Here is a 15,851-nt window from a genome sequence, read left to right on the forward strand (position 1 = left end):
GTGGGTTGCCTTTTTGTTTTGTTGACTGTTTCCTTTGCTGTGCAGAAGCTTTTGATCTTGATGAAGTCCCAAAAGTTCATTTTTGCTTTTGTTTCCTTGGCCTTTGGAGACATATCTTGAAAGAAGTTGCTGTGGCTGATATCGAAGAGGTTACCGCCTATGTTCTTCTCTAGGATTCTGATGGATTCCTGTCTTACGTTGAGATCTTTTACCCATTTCGAGTTTATATTTGTGTACGGTGTAGGAGAATGGTCGAGTTTCATTCTTCTACATATAGCTGTCCAGTTTTACCGGCACCATTTATTGAAGAGATTGTCTTTTTTCCATTGTATATTTTTTCCTGTTTTGTCAAAGATTATTTGACCATAGAGTTGAGAGTCCATATCTGGGCTCTCCACTCTGTTCCACTGGTCTATGTGTATGTTTTTATGCCAGTATCACGCTGTCTTGGTGATCACAGCTTTGTAGTAAAGCTTCAAATCAGGTAACGTGATGCCGCCAGTGTTGTTTTTCTTTATGTTTTTCAACATTTCCTTAGCAATTCGGGGTCTCTTCTGATTCCATACAAATTTTAGGACTATTTGCTCTAGCTCTTTGAAAAATGTCGGTGGAATTTTGATCAGAATGGCATTAAAAGTATAGATTGCTCTAGGTGGTGGGTAATAGGAAGGGCATGTATTGCATGGAGCACTGGGTGTGGTGCAAAAACAATGAATACTGTTATGCTGAAAATAAATAAATTAATTTAAAAAATAAAAATAAAAACACACCAACAACAACAACAAAAAGAGTATATAGCATTAGTGAGGCCCCTGGGTGGCTCAGTCAGTTAAGCATCTGCCTTTGGCTCAGGTCATGATCTCAGAGTCCTGGGATTGAGCCCCATGTTGGGAATCCCTGCTCAGCAGGGAGTCTGCTTATCCCTCTGCCCTGCTCCCTCTGCCAGCCTGTGCTCTCTCTCTCAAATAAATAAATAAATAAATAAATAAATAAATAAATGTTTTCTTTAAAAAAAGGAGTATAACATTAGTATTTCTTAATTGATTCACATACACTATTCATCTCATGCTGGAGTCAACGAAACTGTGAGAGCATAAGATAAGAATCTCAGACCAGTCAATTAAGCATCCAGCCCTTGGTTTGGCTCAAGTTGTTATCTCAGTTTTCTGAGGTTGATCCTCATGTTAGACTCTGTGCTCGGCCTGGGGAGTGTTTTCCCTCTCCCTGCGCCCACCCCTTCGCTCTCATACTCTCAAACATAAATAAAATAAATCTTTAAAAAAGAAGAATCTCACATCATTCTATAGGGATTTGACAACTTCATTTGTGATCTCTCTTCTGAATACAATTGATATTTTCCATTTGTTTATGATTCTGAAAATAAATATTTGACTATTAAAATGGTTACCTATAAAATAGGGTGACTTGTATTCTGAAAAACATATATTAAGAAGATAGTATTCCTTAAATTGCTAATTTTTATGACCAAGTAATACAGTGTTTCAGGGAAAGGGCATTTGTTCATTTTTTTAAATTTAACATATATTTAGGGAGTGCTTAAAAAATGACAGTCACTGTTCTAAATATTGGAGCACAGTGCCAAACCAAAACAGACACAAATGAATACAGATTCACTCAGCAAAGACTGGACTTGTAATTACTTTTTCCATATTCAACTCAAACCGTATTTCTGGCAGTCAGTGGATTTTGGGCTGGTCCACATGGACACATGAGTATATGAAGTACTGTAGTAAGATGCTTTAAGAAGTTTGTTACCCTCTCAGCTACAGGAATTCCCTGGGATGCTGTGTTAAAGAACTCCCATATCAGGTAGTGTCTTAAGAACAAATAGATCTGAGAGGTCAGGATTGCTGTTGTTCAGACTTCCAGGGGCCTCCTGAAGACTGACACGTGCTTCATGAAGTGAGGGATGAAACAGATGGCTGACTTGGGGAGGCTTCTGGCCAAATGCATGCAACGTGCATGCATTTCAGTCGCTGTCCACCAGGGGGTGCAGCTTCGTAACAGAATCACATTGCCTGTGTGAAATGTGGGCGTCCACTGATCATTTCTCTGTCAGTCCAACATTTCTTCATGGTAAGAATGAAGAACATTATTTAGGTGACACTCCAGAGATGAAGTGTTCTCCAGGCTTCGTGACTGTGGTACTCTTAATGCTTGGTAAGTAAAATGTCTTTTAAAATTTGGGATTCTTTCTTCCATTGTATCAGCAAATTGTTTACCTGCAATTTCTCCAAGAGCTTTATGGACAAGGTGACACAGGTCTCTTTTCTTTTTCCTCAGGACAGACACATGGAGACTCAGTGACTCAGACAGAGGGCCAAGTGACCCTCTCAGAAGAGGCTTCTCTGACTATAAACTGTACCTATTCAGCAACTGGGTATCCAACTTTCTTCTGGTATGTCCAGTATCCAGGTGAAGGTCTAGAGATCCTCCTGAAAGCCTCGAGGGACAAGGAGAAGGGAAGCAACAGAGGATTTGAAGCCACCTACAACAAAGATTCCAAATCCTTCCACTTGGAGAAACGCTCAGTGCAAGCCTCAGATTCAGCTGTGTACTACTGTGCCATGTACGACACAGTGACAGGGACTGCAGGGGGAGCTGAGCACAAACTCTGAGCAGAACAGGGGCCTGGATGCTGAGCTTCTCTGCCTGATCCACTCTGGTTCCAGCACAGTCTGTGGTTGTTTGTCCCCCAGTGTGTGGTTGACACAAAATTATACAAATGACTAGAGCACAGGAACCAGAAGTAACATTCCCCAACCCCAGGTATTCCTTAGTGACATTGAGAACAGTTCGATGTCAAGAGTTCCTCAGCCAGAGCATAAGTAATTTCAAGGTAGAATCACATAACAATGAAGTGGTCTCTTGCTCATCCTTGCAGCGAACATCCACAAGTTGTTCATGGCACCCTGGTAGGTGTTGCTGTGTCTATGACACTTTCAGAGAGACACAGTGTGCCCGAGAAAGTGTCGTCTGCCCAGTGTCTTCCTGACAGAGTATGGCAGGAGATGTGATGGGAGAGCTTCAGCTAGAAACCAGGTTTTAGTAGAAAAAGAAGGGAAGGGAAGAAAGAAGGAGGAACATATGTACCTGAACAAGGAAAAGAGAGGTAAGGGACCTCTGCCCTGCTTTCTTTTCTAGTCAATCGGGTGAGAGACACAAGCTGATATTCAACATGAAGTGGTAGGGAGCAGAAACAGAGTGGAGGAAGTGGCTCATGTCCTCCCAACTTAAACAGATCAGTTGGCTTTCTGACAGTAAGAGCTGAAGTGAGATTGTTCTCAGTGCCCAGAAAATACGGTGAGAGAAAATGCTCTTTCACTGATATCTCCTAAAAATATGATAGTTAGGTGACACTGGGAGGGAACTCCTATAGATTTCTCTAACTCCTGTTTTGCAACCTCTCACAGAGAGCCACAAGTCATGGGATTGGGAGAATGTACAGGAGTCAGTGCAGTTCTGTAAGAATAACAAAAGCAATGTTTGTGTTGCAGTGCAAGACTTTGTTAATATTGTTGCAATCTTCTTTAATTATTATCTACTTATCTGCAGATTTTATGAATGAGTCATGATCAGAATATTAATACATTCCCTATGATGTTAGTTATATATTCTTGATTTAAAACATTTTTTAATTGGTTGAAAATGTAATTTTTATTTTGCAACTTGTATATACATAAATGCATGTGAAAATATACTTCAAATGATTTGGAAGATACTTAATAAGTGTTTTCTCAGACATTTGGATAAACATGGTAGACTAGAGGTGCCTGGCTGGCTCTGTGGATAGAGCTGGAACTCTGGGTCTCATGATTTTATGTTCGAGCTCATGTTGAGTGTAAAGATTACTTAAAGGTAAAATCTCTAAAAAAAATTGGTAGATTAATAATGTATATATTTATCTCCTGAATTCTCCAATGCTCTTTTTTAAAAGGATTTTATTTTTTTGAGAAAGAGCGTGCATGAACACAAGCAGGGGGGAAGGCCAAATGGAAAGGGAGAAATAGACTTCCCACTGAGCAGGGAGCAGGAGGCAGGTCTCCATCCCAGGACACTGAGACCATATCCTGAGCTGAACTCAGAAGCTTAACTGACTGAATCACCCAGGCGCCTCTCTAATACTCTTTAAAAATTTTAGTGAAGGGGCGCCTGGGTGGCTCCGTGGATTAAGCCGCTGCCTTCGGCTCGGGTCATGATCTCAGGGTCCTGGGATCGAGCCCCGCATTGGGCTCTCTGCTCCGCAGGGAGCCTGCTTCCTCCTCTCTCTCTACCTGCCTCTCTACCTGCCTCTCTGCCTGCCTCTCTGCCTACTTGTGATCTCTCTCTGTGTCAGATAAATAAATAAAATCTTTAAAAAAAAATTTTAGTGAAGACATCCGAAAGGACAGAAAGCCATAGAAACAAATAGAAATATGAAAAAAAGCTATTTGCAGACTGTGACACCAATCAATTTTAGGAAATAAGCTATATATGGAGAAAGGGAAACTGGCATGAAAGACTAGATAAGAAGAAACCTTTGCCTACTGTGGAAGCACCTCAGTATGTGTTGGGGCCTCTGGGAAAAGTCAGAGAAAAGAAGCACCACATGTTTTTTGATAAATGAGGAAGACGGCATTTCCCATGTTGGTATGTGTGTGCACAGGTGTGGTTGTGTGCATGTATGTTGAGGGTATTGGAGGAGAGAAGGTATATAAGAAGACTGAGTGGTCACACTGGGTGCTCAGAACTGAGCAGACAAAGCATGGGAGGTTATTGTGGCTCAAATGAGGTAAGGGAAAAACACAGATTCAAAGGATTGATAACCTAATGACCAAACTCTGGTGTCTATTCTGGCCTTTCTGAACAGAGCTGAGCTGTGGAAACTAAAGAGTGAGTAGAAGTCCTCCATGACAGGGTCTATTGCCTGAGGGCTGCAGCCTCAACTCTTCAGCAAGAGTGATTAGATATTTCTGCTTTTGGCTCCAACATAGGCATCTGAACAGACACGAGTAGTGAGGTGGAACACTGGCATAACAATAGCTACATTGAAAGAGCTACAGTGAATGTCTAAACACTGCCTTCTTATCATAAAGTGATTTATCTCTACCTTGGGTGAAATCATACAGTGTAGACATACAAGATTCTTACGTTTTTTTCGCCATGATTCTTACATCTTCATTGCTTCCATAATTCATTATATGTGGTATTAAAAATTATGGAATGCCTCATGAGTTTGCATGTCATTCTTGCACACAGGCCAAGCTAATTTTCTCTGTATCATTCTAATTTTGGCATATGTGCTCCCAAAGGGAGCCTTATCTGACACATTTTCAATAAGTGCCACCCACCCACTTTATCACAGATGTGATGAATGAACATCACAGTTAGTTAAACCATCAATCCTCAAATCCTCATTTCAATATAAATTGTACTCATGTCTATTTTCAGAGGTAAGGTTTTCAATTAAAGTTGCTTAGTACCAAAGAATTTTGGGTACTGAGACTCTCACTGGGACATAGAGAAGTGTAATATGACCCACACACTTGCTATACCAGGAAGCCCTATTTCCTGTTTCCACAGCAGCACATAACTAGCAATCATTCCCTCACCCTGTCAGGATCCCCTCACAGTGCTGAGCCCTGAAGCTGAAGAAGAAGAAATTTTCCCTCTTGTGGGAGAACTCAAACATGTTGCTCTCCAACCTTCTCAAGGTGGTCATGGCTTCTGTGTGGCTAGGTAAGGATGGTCCCTGTGCGAATGTGTCTCCTCTATGACCTAAAATCAAGAGAGATAGGCAGGATCTTATGGGAACCTTGGGAAGGAGGGATGACAGTGTGTAAAATAGAAGTTCTTTGTGCCACATCACGTATTCCAGACGTCTCTGATTCTGTGTTTTTGCTTTTCTTTTGTTTTCCTTCAGGATCCAGTATTGCCCAGAAGGTAACTCAAGCCCAACCAGCAATGTTAGTGCAGGAGAAGGGGACTGTCACTCTGGAATGCATATATAACACCAATCAACCAAGTTATAGTCTTTTATGGTACAAGCAGCCCAGCAGTGGGGCAATGGTTTTCCTTATTCGTCAGGATTCTTACAACCAGCAAAATGCCACCGAAGGTCGCTACTCACTGAATTTCCAGAAGGCAAGAAATTTCATCCAACTTGTCATCTCAGCTTCACAGCTGGAGGACTCTGCAGTGTATTTCTGTGCACTGTTGGAGCCCACAGTGAGGGGAGGGATGGAGGGAGGTATACCCAAACCCCAGGGCTCTTGTTGATGCTTCCCCTGTGCTGGGCCCAAGGGGGGCAATTGCCATGCCAGACAGGAAGTGGCACAGGTGCAGGCTTAGAGGGACAAGCTCACTCTAAGAAAATACCACTCTGGATAAGAGTTATCCTGCATCAGACACTTCCTCATCCCTGAAAATTTGTGTTGAAATTGTTTTTGAAGACTAGTCATGAAAAAGAATTTGTCATGTTGCAATTAGATTTAGCTAGAAGAATTGGCTAAGGACATTTAGAAACATTTGACTCAAAAATCAGTAATAATGTGCACGCATTGTTGGATTTTCAGTACATATTTATTTGTTTGGTACATATTTGTTCAGTACATATTTATTGAGTATATATTATGTTACAGGCATTTCTTGAATAAGAAAGATCGTGAATGTTTCTGTGATTTTCCTTTCTTGTTTTTATATATTTTTTTAATTTATTTATTTTTTTCAGCATAACTGTATTCATTGTTTTTGCACAACACCCAGTGCTCCATGCAAAACGTGCCCTCCCTATCACCCACCACCTGTTCCCCCAACCTCCCACCCCTGACCCTTCAAACCCTCAGGTTGTTTTTCAGAGTCCATAGTCTCTTATGTTTATAGCAGCAATGTCTACAATAGCCAAACTATGGAAAGAACCTTGATGTCCATCAACAGATGAATGGATAAAGAAGATGTGGTATATATACACAATGGAATACTATGCAGCCATCAAAAGAAAAGAAATCTTGCCATTTGCGACGATGTGGATGGAACTAGAGGGTATCATACTTAGTGAAATAAGTCAATTGGAGAAAGACAACTATCATATGATCTCCCTGATATGAGGATATGGAGATGCAACATGGGGGGTTAGGGGAATAGGAGAAGAATAAATGAAACAAGATGGGATTGGGAGGGAGACAAACCATAAATGACTCTTAATCTCACAAAACAAACTGGGGGATGCTGGGGGGAGGTGGGGTTGGGAGAATGGGAGGGGGTTATGGACATTGGGGAGGGTATGTGCTATCGTGAGTGCTGTGAAGTGTGATTTTCCTTTCTTGTTTTATATCCTGATATCTTATGCCATTTAATGATTTAATTTAAAATTAGTTTTAACTAATATAACAAAAAATTATGTTTGCCTTGAGTTATCATATTCACATTTAGTTTCTAGCGAGCCTGCTCTGTAAGGTAGTTTGTACTAGTGTTCATTCCATCTTACTAAAACCTCTAGCATAGATGTGCCCAGTTTCCATCATGGAGGTTTACCTGCATCTCCCCAGATTGATCCACAAATGATCATAATTAGGGACACTTAGGGGGGATACAGTGAAGGAGCAGAGTGTGAATTTTCCCCTTTATCTGTTCCTGCCCTTCACTTCAACACTCCTTCAAAAGTACTTCTTGCCAACATGTGGCTCAATTGGCACACTTCTGAGCCCTCCTCGTTTGAACAGTGCTCTACTCTCCAAAATCCTCATTCTCTCCATTTTCCTCCTTCATCTGTAACCCTATTTGCCCAGTACCTTAAAATTCAGATGGTACTGGATGGTTGATAATTAGTCTTGCATTCTAACACCCTCTTTTATTTGCTAGGAAGGCAGATGAGTAAAATAGAAATCTTAACTAGAATCTCTTCAAATGTTTTTAACTGCAAACTGTTACCATTTTAACATATATTTTTACCATTTAAAAAAACTTTGAGTGTACATTTCAGTGGTATTAAATACATTTACGTTGTTGTTCAACTAGCAATGCCACCCATTTCCAGAATTCTTTCCTCTTGAAAAATTAAATATTTGCACTCATTAAACAATAACTCTCCATTACTTCATTCCCCAAGTCCTTGAGAGCTACTATTCTGATTTTCTTTCCATGAGTTTGACTACTTTAGGTGCCTCATGGAAGTGGAATTATGCCATCAAATGTTCTACCACTGAGCTATATCCCCTCTAGAAGTGGAATTATACAATGCTGCTCATTTTGTGGCATTTAATTTGACATAATGTCTCAACATTCACCTCTGTTGAAGTGTGTGTGAGGATTTTTTTCCATTTTAAGGTTGAATAATTTTCCAGTGTATGTACATAGCATATTTTGTTTATGTACATCTATCTGTGGATGGACTTTAAGGTTGCTTCCACCTTTGGATGGAAATAGGAGTCCATAAATATTTCAATATTGTGGGTATATAGCCAAATTCTTTCCATTTTTGAGTAGAATCTTGAAGTTGAATGTGGAGGTTTTCTTGGAAAATATATTGTAAGCCCTAAGGAGTGACTGTGGAAGCAGCTGAAACATCAACAGCATTCCAGCTCTTGGGCTATTGAGCCCAATAGCCCAGTAGGAGTAGGATGGATTCCCAGGGCAGGGCATAAGTTAGGAGGTATGAAAGAATTCCACCCTCAGTCCTCCCTTTCTGCCCCTGGCGATTGCTAGCCCAAACATTCAGCTCCTCCCTTACCCCATGACTGACTGCTTGTGTTCCTACAATAGGAGCCTGCTTCAAGCATTCGCCATCCCATTGTAATCCTTTCCCATGTTTTGAGGCATCTTTTTTTTTTAATTAAAAAAACAATGAAATACTAAGTCCTAGCAAGGGCAATCAGACAACAAAGAGAAATAAAAGGTATCCAAATTGGCAATGAAGAAGTCAAACTCTCTCTCTTCACAGATGACATGATTCTTTATATGGAAAACCCCAAAGTCTCCACCCCCAAACTATTAGAACTCATACAGCAATTCAGTAATGTGGAAGGATACAAAGTCAATGTACAGAAATCAGTGGCTTTCTTATACACTAACAATGAAAACACAGAAAGGGAAATTAGAGAATCGATTCCATTTACTCTAGCACCAAGAACCATAAGATACCTGGGAATAAACCTAACCAAAGAGATAAAGGACCTGTACTCGAGGAACTACAGAATACTCATGAAAGAAATTGAAGAAGATACAAAAAGATGGAAGACCATTCCATGCTCTTGGATCAGAAGAATAAACATTGTTACAATGTCTATACTGCCTAGAGCAATCTATACTTTTAATGCCATTCCGATCAAAATTTCACCAGTATTTTTCAAAGAGCTGGAGCAAATAATCCTAAAATTTGTATGGAATCAGAAGAGACCCCGAATTGCTAAGGGAATGTTGAAAAACAATAACAAAACTGGCGGCATCACGTTACCCAATTTCAAGCTTTACTACAAAGCTGTCATCACCAAGACAGCATGGTACTGGCATAAAAACAGACACATAGCCCGGTGGAACAGAGTGGAGAGCTCAGATATGGACCCTCAACTCTATAGTCAAATAATCTTCGACAAAACAGGAAAAAATATACAATGGAAAAAAGACAGTCTCTTCAATAAATGGTGCTGGGAAAACTGGACAGCGATATGTAGAAGAATGAAACTCGACCATTCTCTTACACCGTACACAAAGATAAACTCAAAATGGATAAAAGACCTCAACATGAGACAGGAATCCATCAGAATCCTAGAGGAGAACATAGGCAGTAACCTCTTCGATATCAGCCACAGCAACTTCTTTCAAGATATGTCTCCAAAGGCCAAGGAAACAAAAGCAAAAATGAACTTTTTGGGACTTCATCAAGATCAAAAGCTTCTGCACAGCAAAGGAAACAGTCAACAAAACAAAAAGGCAACCCACGGAATGGGAGAAGATATTTGCAAATGACAGTACAGACAAAGGTTGATATCCAGGATCTATAAAGAACTTCTCAAATTCAACACACACAAAACAGATAATCATATCAAAAAAATGGGCAGAAGATATGAACAGACACTTCTCCAATGAAGACATACAAATGGCTATCAAACACATGAAAAAATGTTCATCATCACTAGCCATCAGGGAGATTCAAATTAAAACAACATTGAGATACCACCTGACACCAGTTAGAATGGCCAAAATTAGCAAGACAGGAAACAACGTGTGTTGGAGAGGGTGTGGAGAAAGGGGAACCCTCTTACACTGTTGGTGGGAATGCAAGTTAGTGCAGCCACTTTGGAGAACAGTGTGGAGATTCCTCAAGAAATTAAGAATAGAGCTTCCCTATGATCCTGCAATTGCACTGCTGGGTATTTACCCCAAAGATACAGATTTAGTGAAAAGAAGGGCCATCTGTACCCCAATGTTTATTGCAGCAATGGCCACGGTCGCCAAACTGTGGAAAGAACCAAGATGCCCTTCAACGGATGAATGGATAAGGAAGATGTGGTCCATATACACGATGGAGTATTATGCCTCCATCAGAAAGGATGAATACCCATCTTTTGTAGCAACATGGACGGGACTGGAAGAGATTATGCTGAGCGAAATAAGTCAAGCAGAGAGAGTCAAGTATCATATGGTCTCACTTATTTGTGGAGCATAACAAAGAACACGAAGGACATGGGGAGATGGAGAGGAGAAGGGAGTTGAGGGAAATTGGAAGGGGAGATGAACCATGAGAGACTGTGGACTCTGAAAAACAACCAGATGGTTTTGAAGGGGCGGGGGTGGGAGGTTGAGGAACCAGGTGGTGGGTAATAGGGAGGGCACTTACTGCATGGAGCACTGGGTGTGGTGCAAAAACAATGAATACTGTTATGCTAAAATAAAAAAAAATCTTTAAAAAAAAACCCAAAACAATAAAAGCTATGTGCAGGATTCAGCTGCTGCTGCTCTCCCTTGCAGAGGCAGTGCTGCATGACTTCTCAGACTGGTGTCTGAGAACTTTATTCAGTGCATGATGACAGTTGAATTTCTGGATTATAAGGCCATTCTATTTCAGAATTTTTCAGAAACATTTATACTTATTAATCAGAACAACAATGTTCTAGACTGCCTTATAACAAACAAGTTTCAAGGAACAGAGAAAGAGAGTGATCACTAGTCATGAATGGAGCTCTAGTGTATCAGTGACTCACAAAACCCTAGAAGAGTTTGACAGGACATTGTTTAAATTAGGTGTCTAATATTTGGTCTGGAAGGAATGGTGAAGCCACTAGCCACTGGTCAGTTCCTGAATATCAGTTTGGGTATCCATTCAGTTTGGGTATCCATCCATTGTACTACATTGTCTTTCCTCTTTTGCTAAAAGAGTTAAACTTGTAATTATTTAATTCTTCTTTATTAGTTTCATTTGCATAAATAAAGATCCTGCTAAGGAGTGTCTTAAAATATTTCAAAGGCTGGGAAGAAGTCATTTTACTACCATATAGTCTCTCTCTCTCAATTTTTCTCTGACAACAATCAAAGTAGAAACACAGAGAACAGGTTTTTGCTATCATTGAGCTCCGTGTTCTAAACTGTTAGTCCTGCCATGAAACTTCCTGATCATTTTGAGCTTTGTTCCATTATTTATAAAATGGAAAAGTGATATCTTTTTAAATATTTTGTTGTGACAATTTGACAGTTATGTATCCAAAGACTCTGACAAATAACTGATGAGCAATTTAGGAGGGATCTTGACAAAGTCCTGATCTGAACCTGAGAGAAAGTCCCAGTGAATTAGATCAAATGGAAGGGAATCCTCACCTTTAAAAAGGGTACCACAAAAAGTCTGCACCAAATATCATACTTTATGGTGAAAGCTTAAATCCTTATCCTTAGTTTGGAATGTAAGGAAAGAATTTTCGTTTTCACTTATATTTAATATTGAAGTAGAGGTTCCAGCCAATGCAATAAGACACGTGGAAGAAACAAGAGCCATACAGTTTGGAAAGGAAGAAGTGAACTTGTCTTTATTAACAGGCAGCATAATTGCCTCAGCAGAAAATGCAAGGGACTCTACAAAATAGCTGCTAGAACAAATTAGTTTCCGAAGTCAATTGTATATGTACCATATGACCCAGCCATTGTACTCCCATATATGGACTAAGAAAAATGAAAGCATATGTCTATAAAAAAGTCTTATACACATATATTCACAGCAACTTTATTTGTAAGAGGCCCACTGGGACTAATGGGATATAGTCAGCAACAGGTGAATAGACAAATTGTTTTATACGCACATGATGGGATACACCACAGCAACAGAAAGAAACAAACTCTTGATAATTATGACCAATGAAAAAATCTCAAAATGATTCTGCTGAGAAGTCAGACAGAAGAGTACAACACAGAATTTCTACAAAATTAAAAATATGCAGTCAAATTCATGACAGAAATATTCCCTAGAAATGGGGGTGGTGAGTGTTAAGAGAAAGATTACAAAGAGACATGAGGGAACAGTTGGGTGATGCATATGTTCATCATCTCAACTGTGCTGAGGGCAAGTCTTATAGAATTGTTCACTTCAGATTGGCACAGTTTATTTTTTACAAAAATGACCCATTAATAAAGCCATTAAACATCCAAATTTACTATGCATATCTTCCCTCAATGCTGTACAATTCTTTTGTGTGAACTAAAAGGTAAAATATTTCTCTTGTACGTTTCCAGTGGCCTAGAAATATGTTTTTTTTAACTAGGAGTTATAGGTAATGACTTTCCGCAACCATGTGCTATACTGTTTATTTTCAATAGAGAATGATGGAAGGGAATCCTCACCTTTAAAAGGTTTATTTTCAATCCAGCATCATTCCAACTTATTTGGAATTCTGCCTACATGTCTGAATACAAGTTTGCAGCTACTTGTCCCAAATTCCTTTTTAACATAGATTTTAGGCAGTTTCTGATAATGTGATTAGAAGGTGGAAGGGAAGGGAAGGGCCACGTGAACCCAAGAGATATCCAGGCCTGAATTTCTTATTTTGCTCTGCATCTGGAAAACTTCCCATGTTAGCTCCGGACTCATGAAGTTCCTTGATCTGATTGTGTGGAGAGTGGCGTTTAGGAAAGAGCTTGAGCTAAGCTTCCATCTCTGTGTCTAGAGATAAATGTTTATAGGGCTTTACAGAAGATGTGTTCCTTCCTGGAACTTTATGCTGATAATCCAGATTTCTTACATCATGAGGAAAATTTTTTTGATTAGCATTTGGCAACAGAATGTGGTAGATGGGTGGTAATAGAATGCATCCTTGAGGCTAAAACCTGTTAAGAGTATATAGCATTATCTTCTCCCATTCTGCTTATCCCTCTGCCCCTGCTCCACCTGCCAGCCTGTGCTCTCTCTCTCAAATAAATAAATAAATAAATAAATAAATAAACATTTTTCTTTAAAAAAAGGAGTATAACATTAGTATTTGTTACCTGATTCACATACGCTGTTCATCTCATGCTAGAGTCAAGGAAGCTGTGAGAGCATAAGATAAAAATCTCAGATCAGTCAGTTAAGCATCCAGCCCTTGGTTGGCTCAAGTTGTTATCTCAGTTTCGTGAGGTTGATCCTCACGTTAGACTCTGTGCTCAGCCTGGGGAGTGTTTTCCCTCTCCCTCTGCCCCTCTGCCCACCCCTTGCTCTCATACTCTCAAACATAAATAAAATAAATCTTTAAAAAAAGAAGAATCTCACATCATTCTATAGGGATTTGACAACTTCATTTGTGATCTCTCTTCTGAATACAATTGATATTTTCCATTTGTTTATGATTCTGAAAATAAATATTTGACTATTAAAATGGTTACCTATAAAATAGGGTGACTTGTATTCTGAAAAACATATATTAAGAAGATAGTATTTCTTAAATTGCTAATTTTTATGACCAAGTAATACAGTGTTTCAGGGAAAGGGCATTTGTTCATTTTTTTTTAATTTAACATATATTTAGGGAGTGCTTAAAAAATGACAGTCACTGTTCTAAATATTGGAGCAAAACAAAACAGACACAAACGAATACAGAATCACTCCGCAAAGACTGGACTTGTAATTACTTTTTCCATACTCAACTCAAACCGTATTTCTGATAGTCAGTGGATTTTGGGCTGGTCCACATGGACACATGAGTATATGAAGTACTGTAGTAAGATGCTTTAAGAAGTTTGTTACCCTCTCAGCTACAGGAGTTCCCTGGGATGCTGTGTTAAAGAACTCCCATATAAGGTAGTTTCTTAAGAACAAATAGACCTGTGAGGTCAGGATTGCTGTTGTTCAGACTTCCAGGGGCCACCTGAAGACTGACATGTGCTTCATGAAGTGAGGGATGAAACAGATGGCTGACTTGGGGAGGCTTCTGGCCAACGTGCATGCATTTCAGTCCCTGTCCACCAGGGGGTGCAGCTTCCTAACAGAATCACATTTCCTGTGTGAAATGTTGGCTTCCACTGATCATTTCTCTGTCAGTCCAACATTTCTTCATGGTAAGAATGAAGAACATTATTTAGGTGACACTCCAGAGATGAAGTGTTCTCCAGGCTTCGTGACTGTGGTACTCTTAATGCTTGGTAAGTAAAATGTCTTTTAAAATTTGGGATTCTTTCTTCAATTGTATCAGCAAATTGTTTAACTGTAATTTCTCCAAAAGCTTTATGGACAAAGTGACACAGGTCTCATTTCCTTTTCCTCAGAACAAACACATGGAGACTCAGTGACTCAGACAGAAGGCCAAGTGACCCTCTCAGAAGAGGCTTTCCTGACTATAAATTGTACTTTTTCAACATCATGGTCCCCCACTCTTTTTTGGTATGTCCAGTATCCAGGAGAAGGTCTAGAGCTCCTCCTGAAAGCCTTGAAGGACAAAGAGAAAGGAAGCAACAAAGGATTTGAAGCCACCTACAACAAAGATTCCAAATCCTTCCACTTGGAGAAACGCTCAGTGAAAGCATCAGATTCAGCTGTGTACTACTGTGCCATGTACGACACAGTGACAGGGACTGCAGGGGGAGCTGAGCACAAACTCTGAGCAGAACAGGGCCTGGATGCTGAGCATCTCTGCTTGATCCATTCTGGTTCCAGCACAGTCTGTGGTTGTTCGTCCCCCAGTGTGTGGTTGACACAAAATTATACAAATGACTAGAGCACAGGAACCAGAAGTAACATTCCCCAACCCCAGGTGTTCCTTAGTTTGAATCCAAGAGTTCCTCAGCCATGGCATAAGTGATTTCAAGGTAGAATCACATAACAATGAAGTGGTCTTGTGGTCATCCTTGCAGTGAACGTCCAGTCCCACAAGTTGTTCATGGCTCCCTGCTAGGTGTTTCTGTGTCTATGACACTTTTAGAGACACACAATGTGCCTGAGAAGGTGACCTCTGTCCAGTGTCTTCCTGACCGAGTATGGCAGGAGAGGTGATGGAAGAGCATCAATCCCAAACCAGGTTTTAGTAGAGAAAGAAGGGAAGGGTAGAAAGGAGGAGAAACACATGTACCTGAGCAAAGAAAAGAGAGACCAGGAACCTCTGCCCTGCTTTCTTTTCTAGTAAATCAGGTGGGAGACTCAGGCTGATATTCAACATGAAGGGGTAGGTTAGAAACAGAATTGAGGAGTTGGCTCATATCTAAATCACCCACTGTGCCCTTCCTCTTATTCTCGGCAAGTACATGCATCATTAACCTTCTAACAAGTAGGCCTTGAGTGAAGTGGTTTTTCAGTGCCAAGGAAAGCTGCACCATACATACTAGCCTCTATATCCCTGAAGCCCTGTTAAAAAGGTGGTAAGGAAATTATAAAGGGCATAAACCCCACAGAGAGCAGACAAAAA

The 15,851-nt window shown here is 40.1% G+C and overlaps 1 non-coding gene and 3 gene segments (V, D, J or C); 3 read left to right on the top strand and 1 right to left on the bottom strand.

Annotated features, from left to right (window-relative positions):
* Nucleotides 1-2,085: 2,085 nt before the first annotated feature.
* On the top strand, nt 2,086-2,639 carry LOC123943624. The segment is given in 2 exon segments: nt 2,086-2,181; nt 2,305-2,639. Coding segments are annotated over 2 exon segments (381 nt in total).
* A 2,573-nt stretch (nt 2,640-5,212) lies between these two features.
* LOC123945341 lies at nt 5,213-5,317 on the bottom strand. The gene has a single exon (XR_006819183.1). It is a non-coding gene; the product is annotated as a U6 spliceosomal RNA (small nuclear RNA).
* Nucleotides 5,318-5,663: 346 nt separating this feature from the next.
* LOC123943625 lies at nt 5,664-6,279 on the top strand. The segment is given in 2 exon segments: nt 5,664-5,739; nt 5,924-6,279. Coding segments are annotated over 2 exon segments (405 nt in total).
* An 8,224-nt stretch (nt 6,280-14,503) lies between these two features.
* Nucleotides 14,504-15,053, top strand: LOC123943626. The segment is given in 2 exon segments: nt 14,504-14,595; nt 14,719-15,053. Coding segments are annotated over 2 exon segments (381 nt in total).
* Nucleotides 15,054-15,851: the final 798 nt, after the last annotated feature.

This window comes from Meles meles, chromosome 6, assembly GCF_922984935.1.
Source record: "Meles meles chromosome 6, mMelMel3.1 paternal haplotype, whole genome shotgun sequence".
Classification (NCBI taxonomy): Eukaryota; Metazoa; Chordata; class Mammalia; order Carnivora; family Mustelidae; genus Meles; species Meles meles.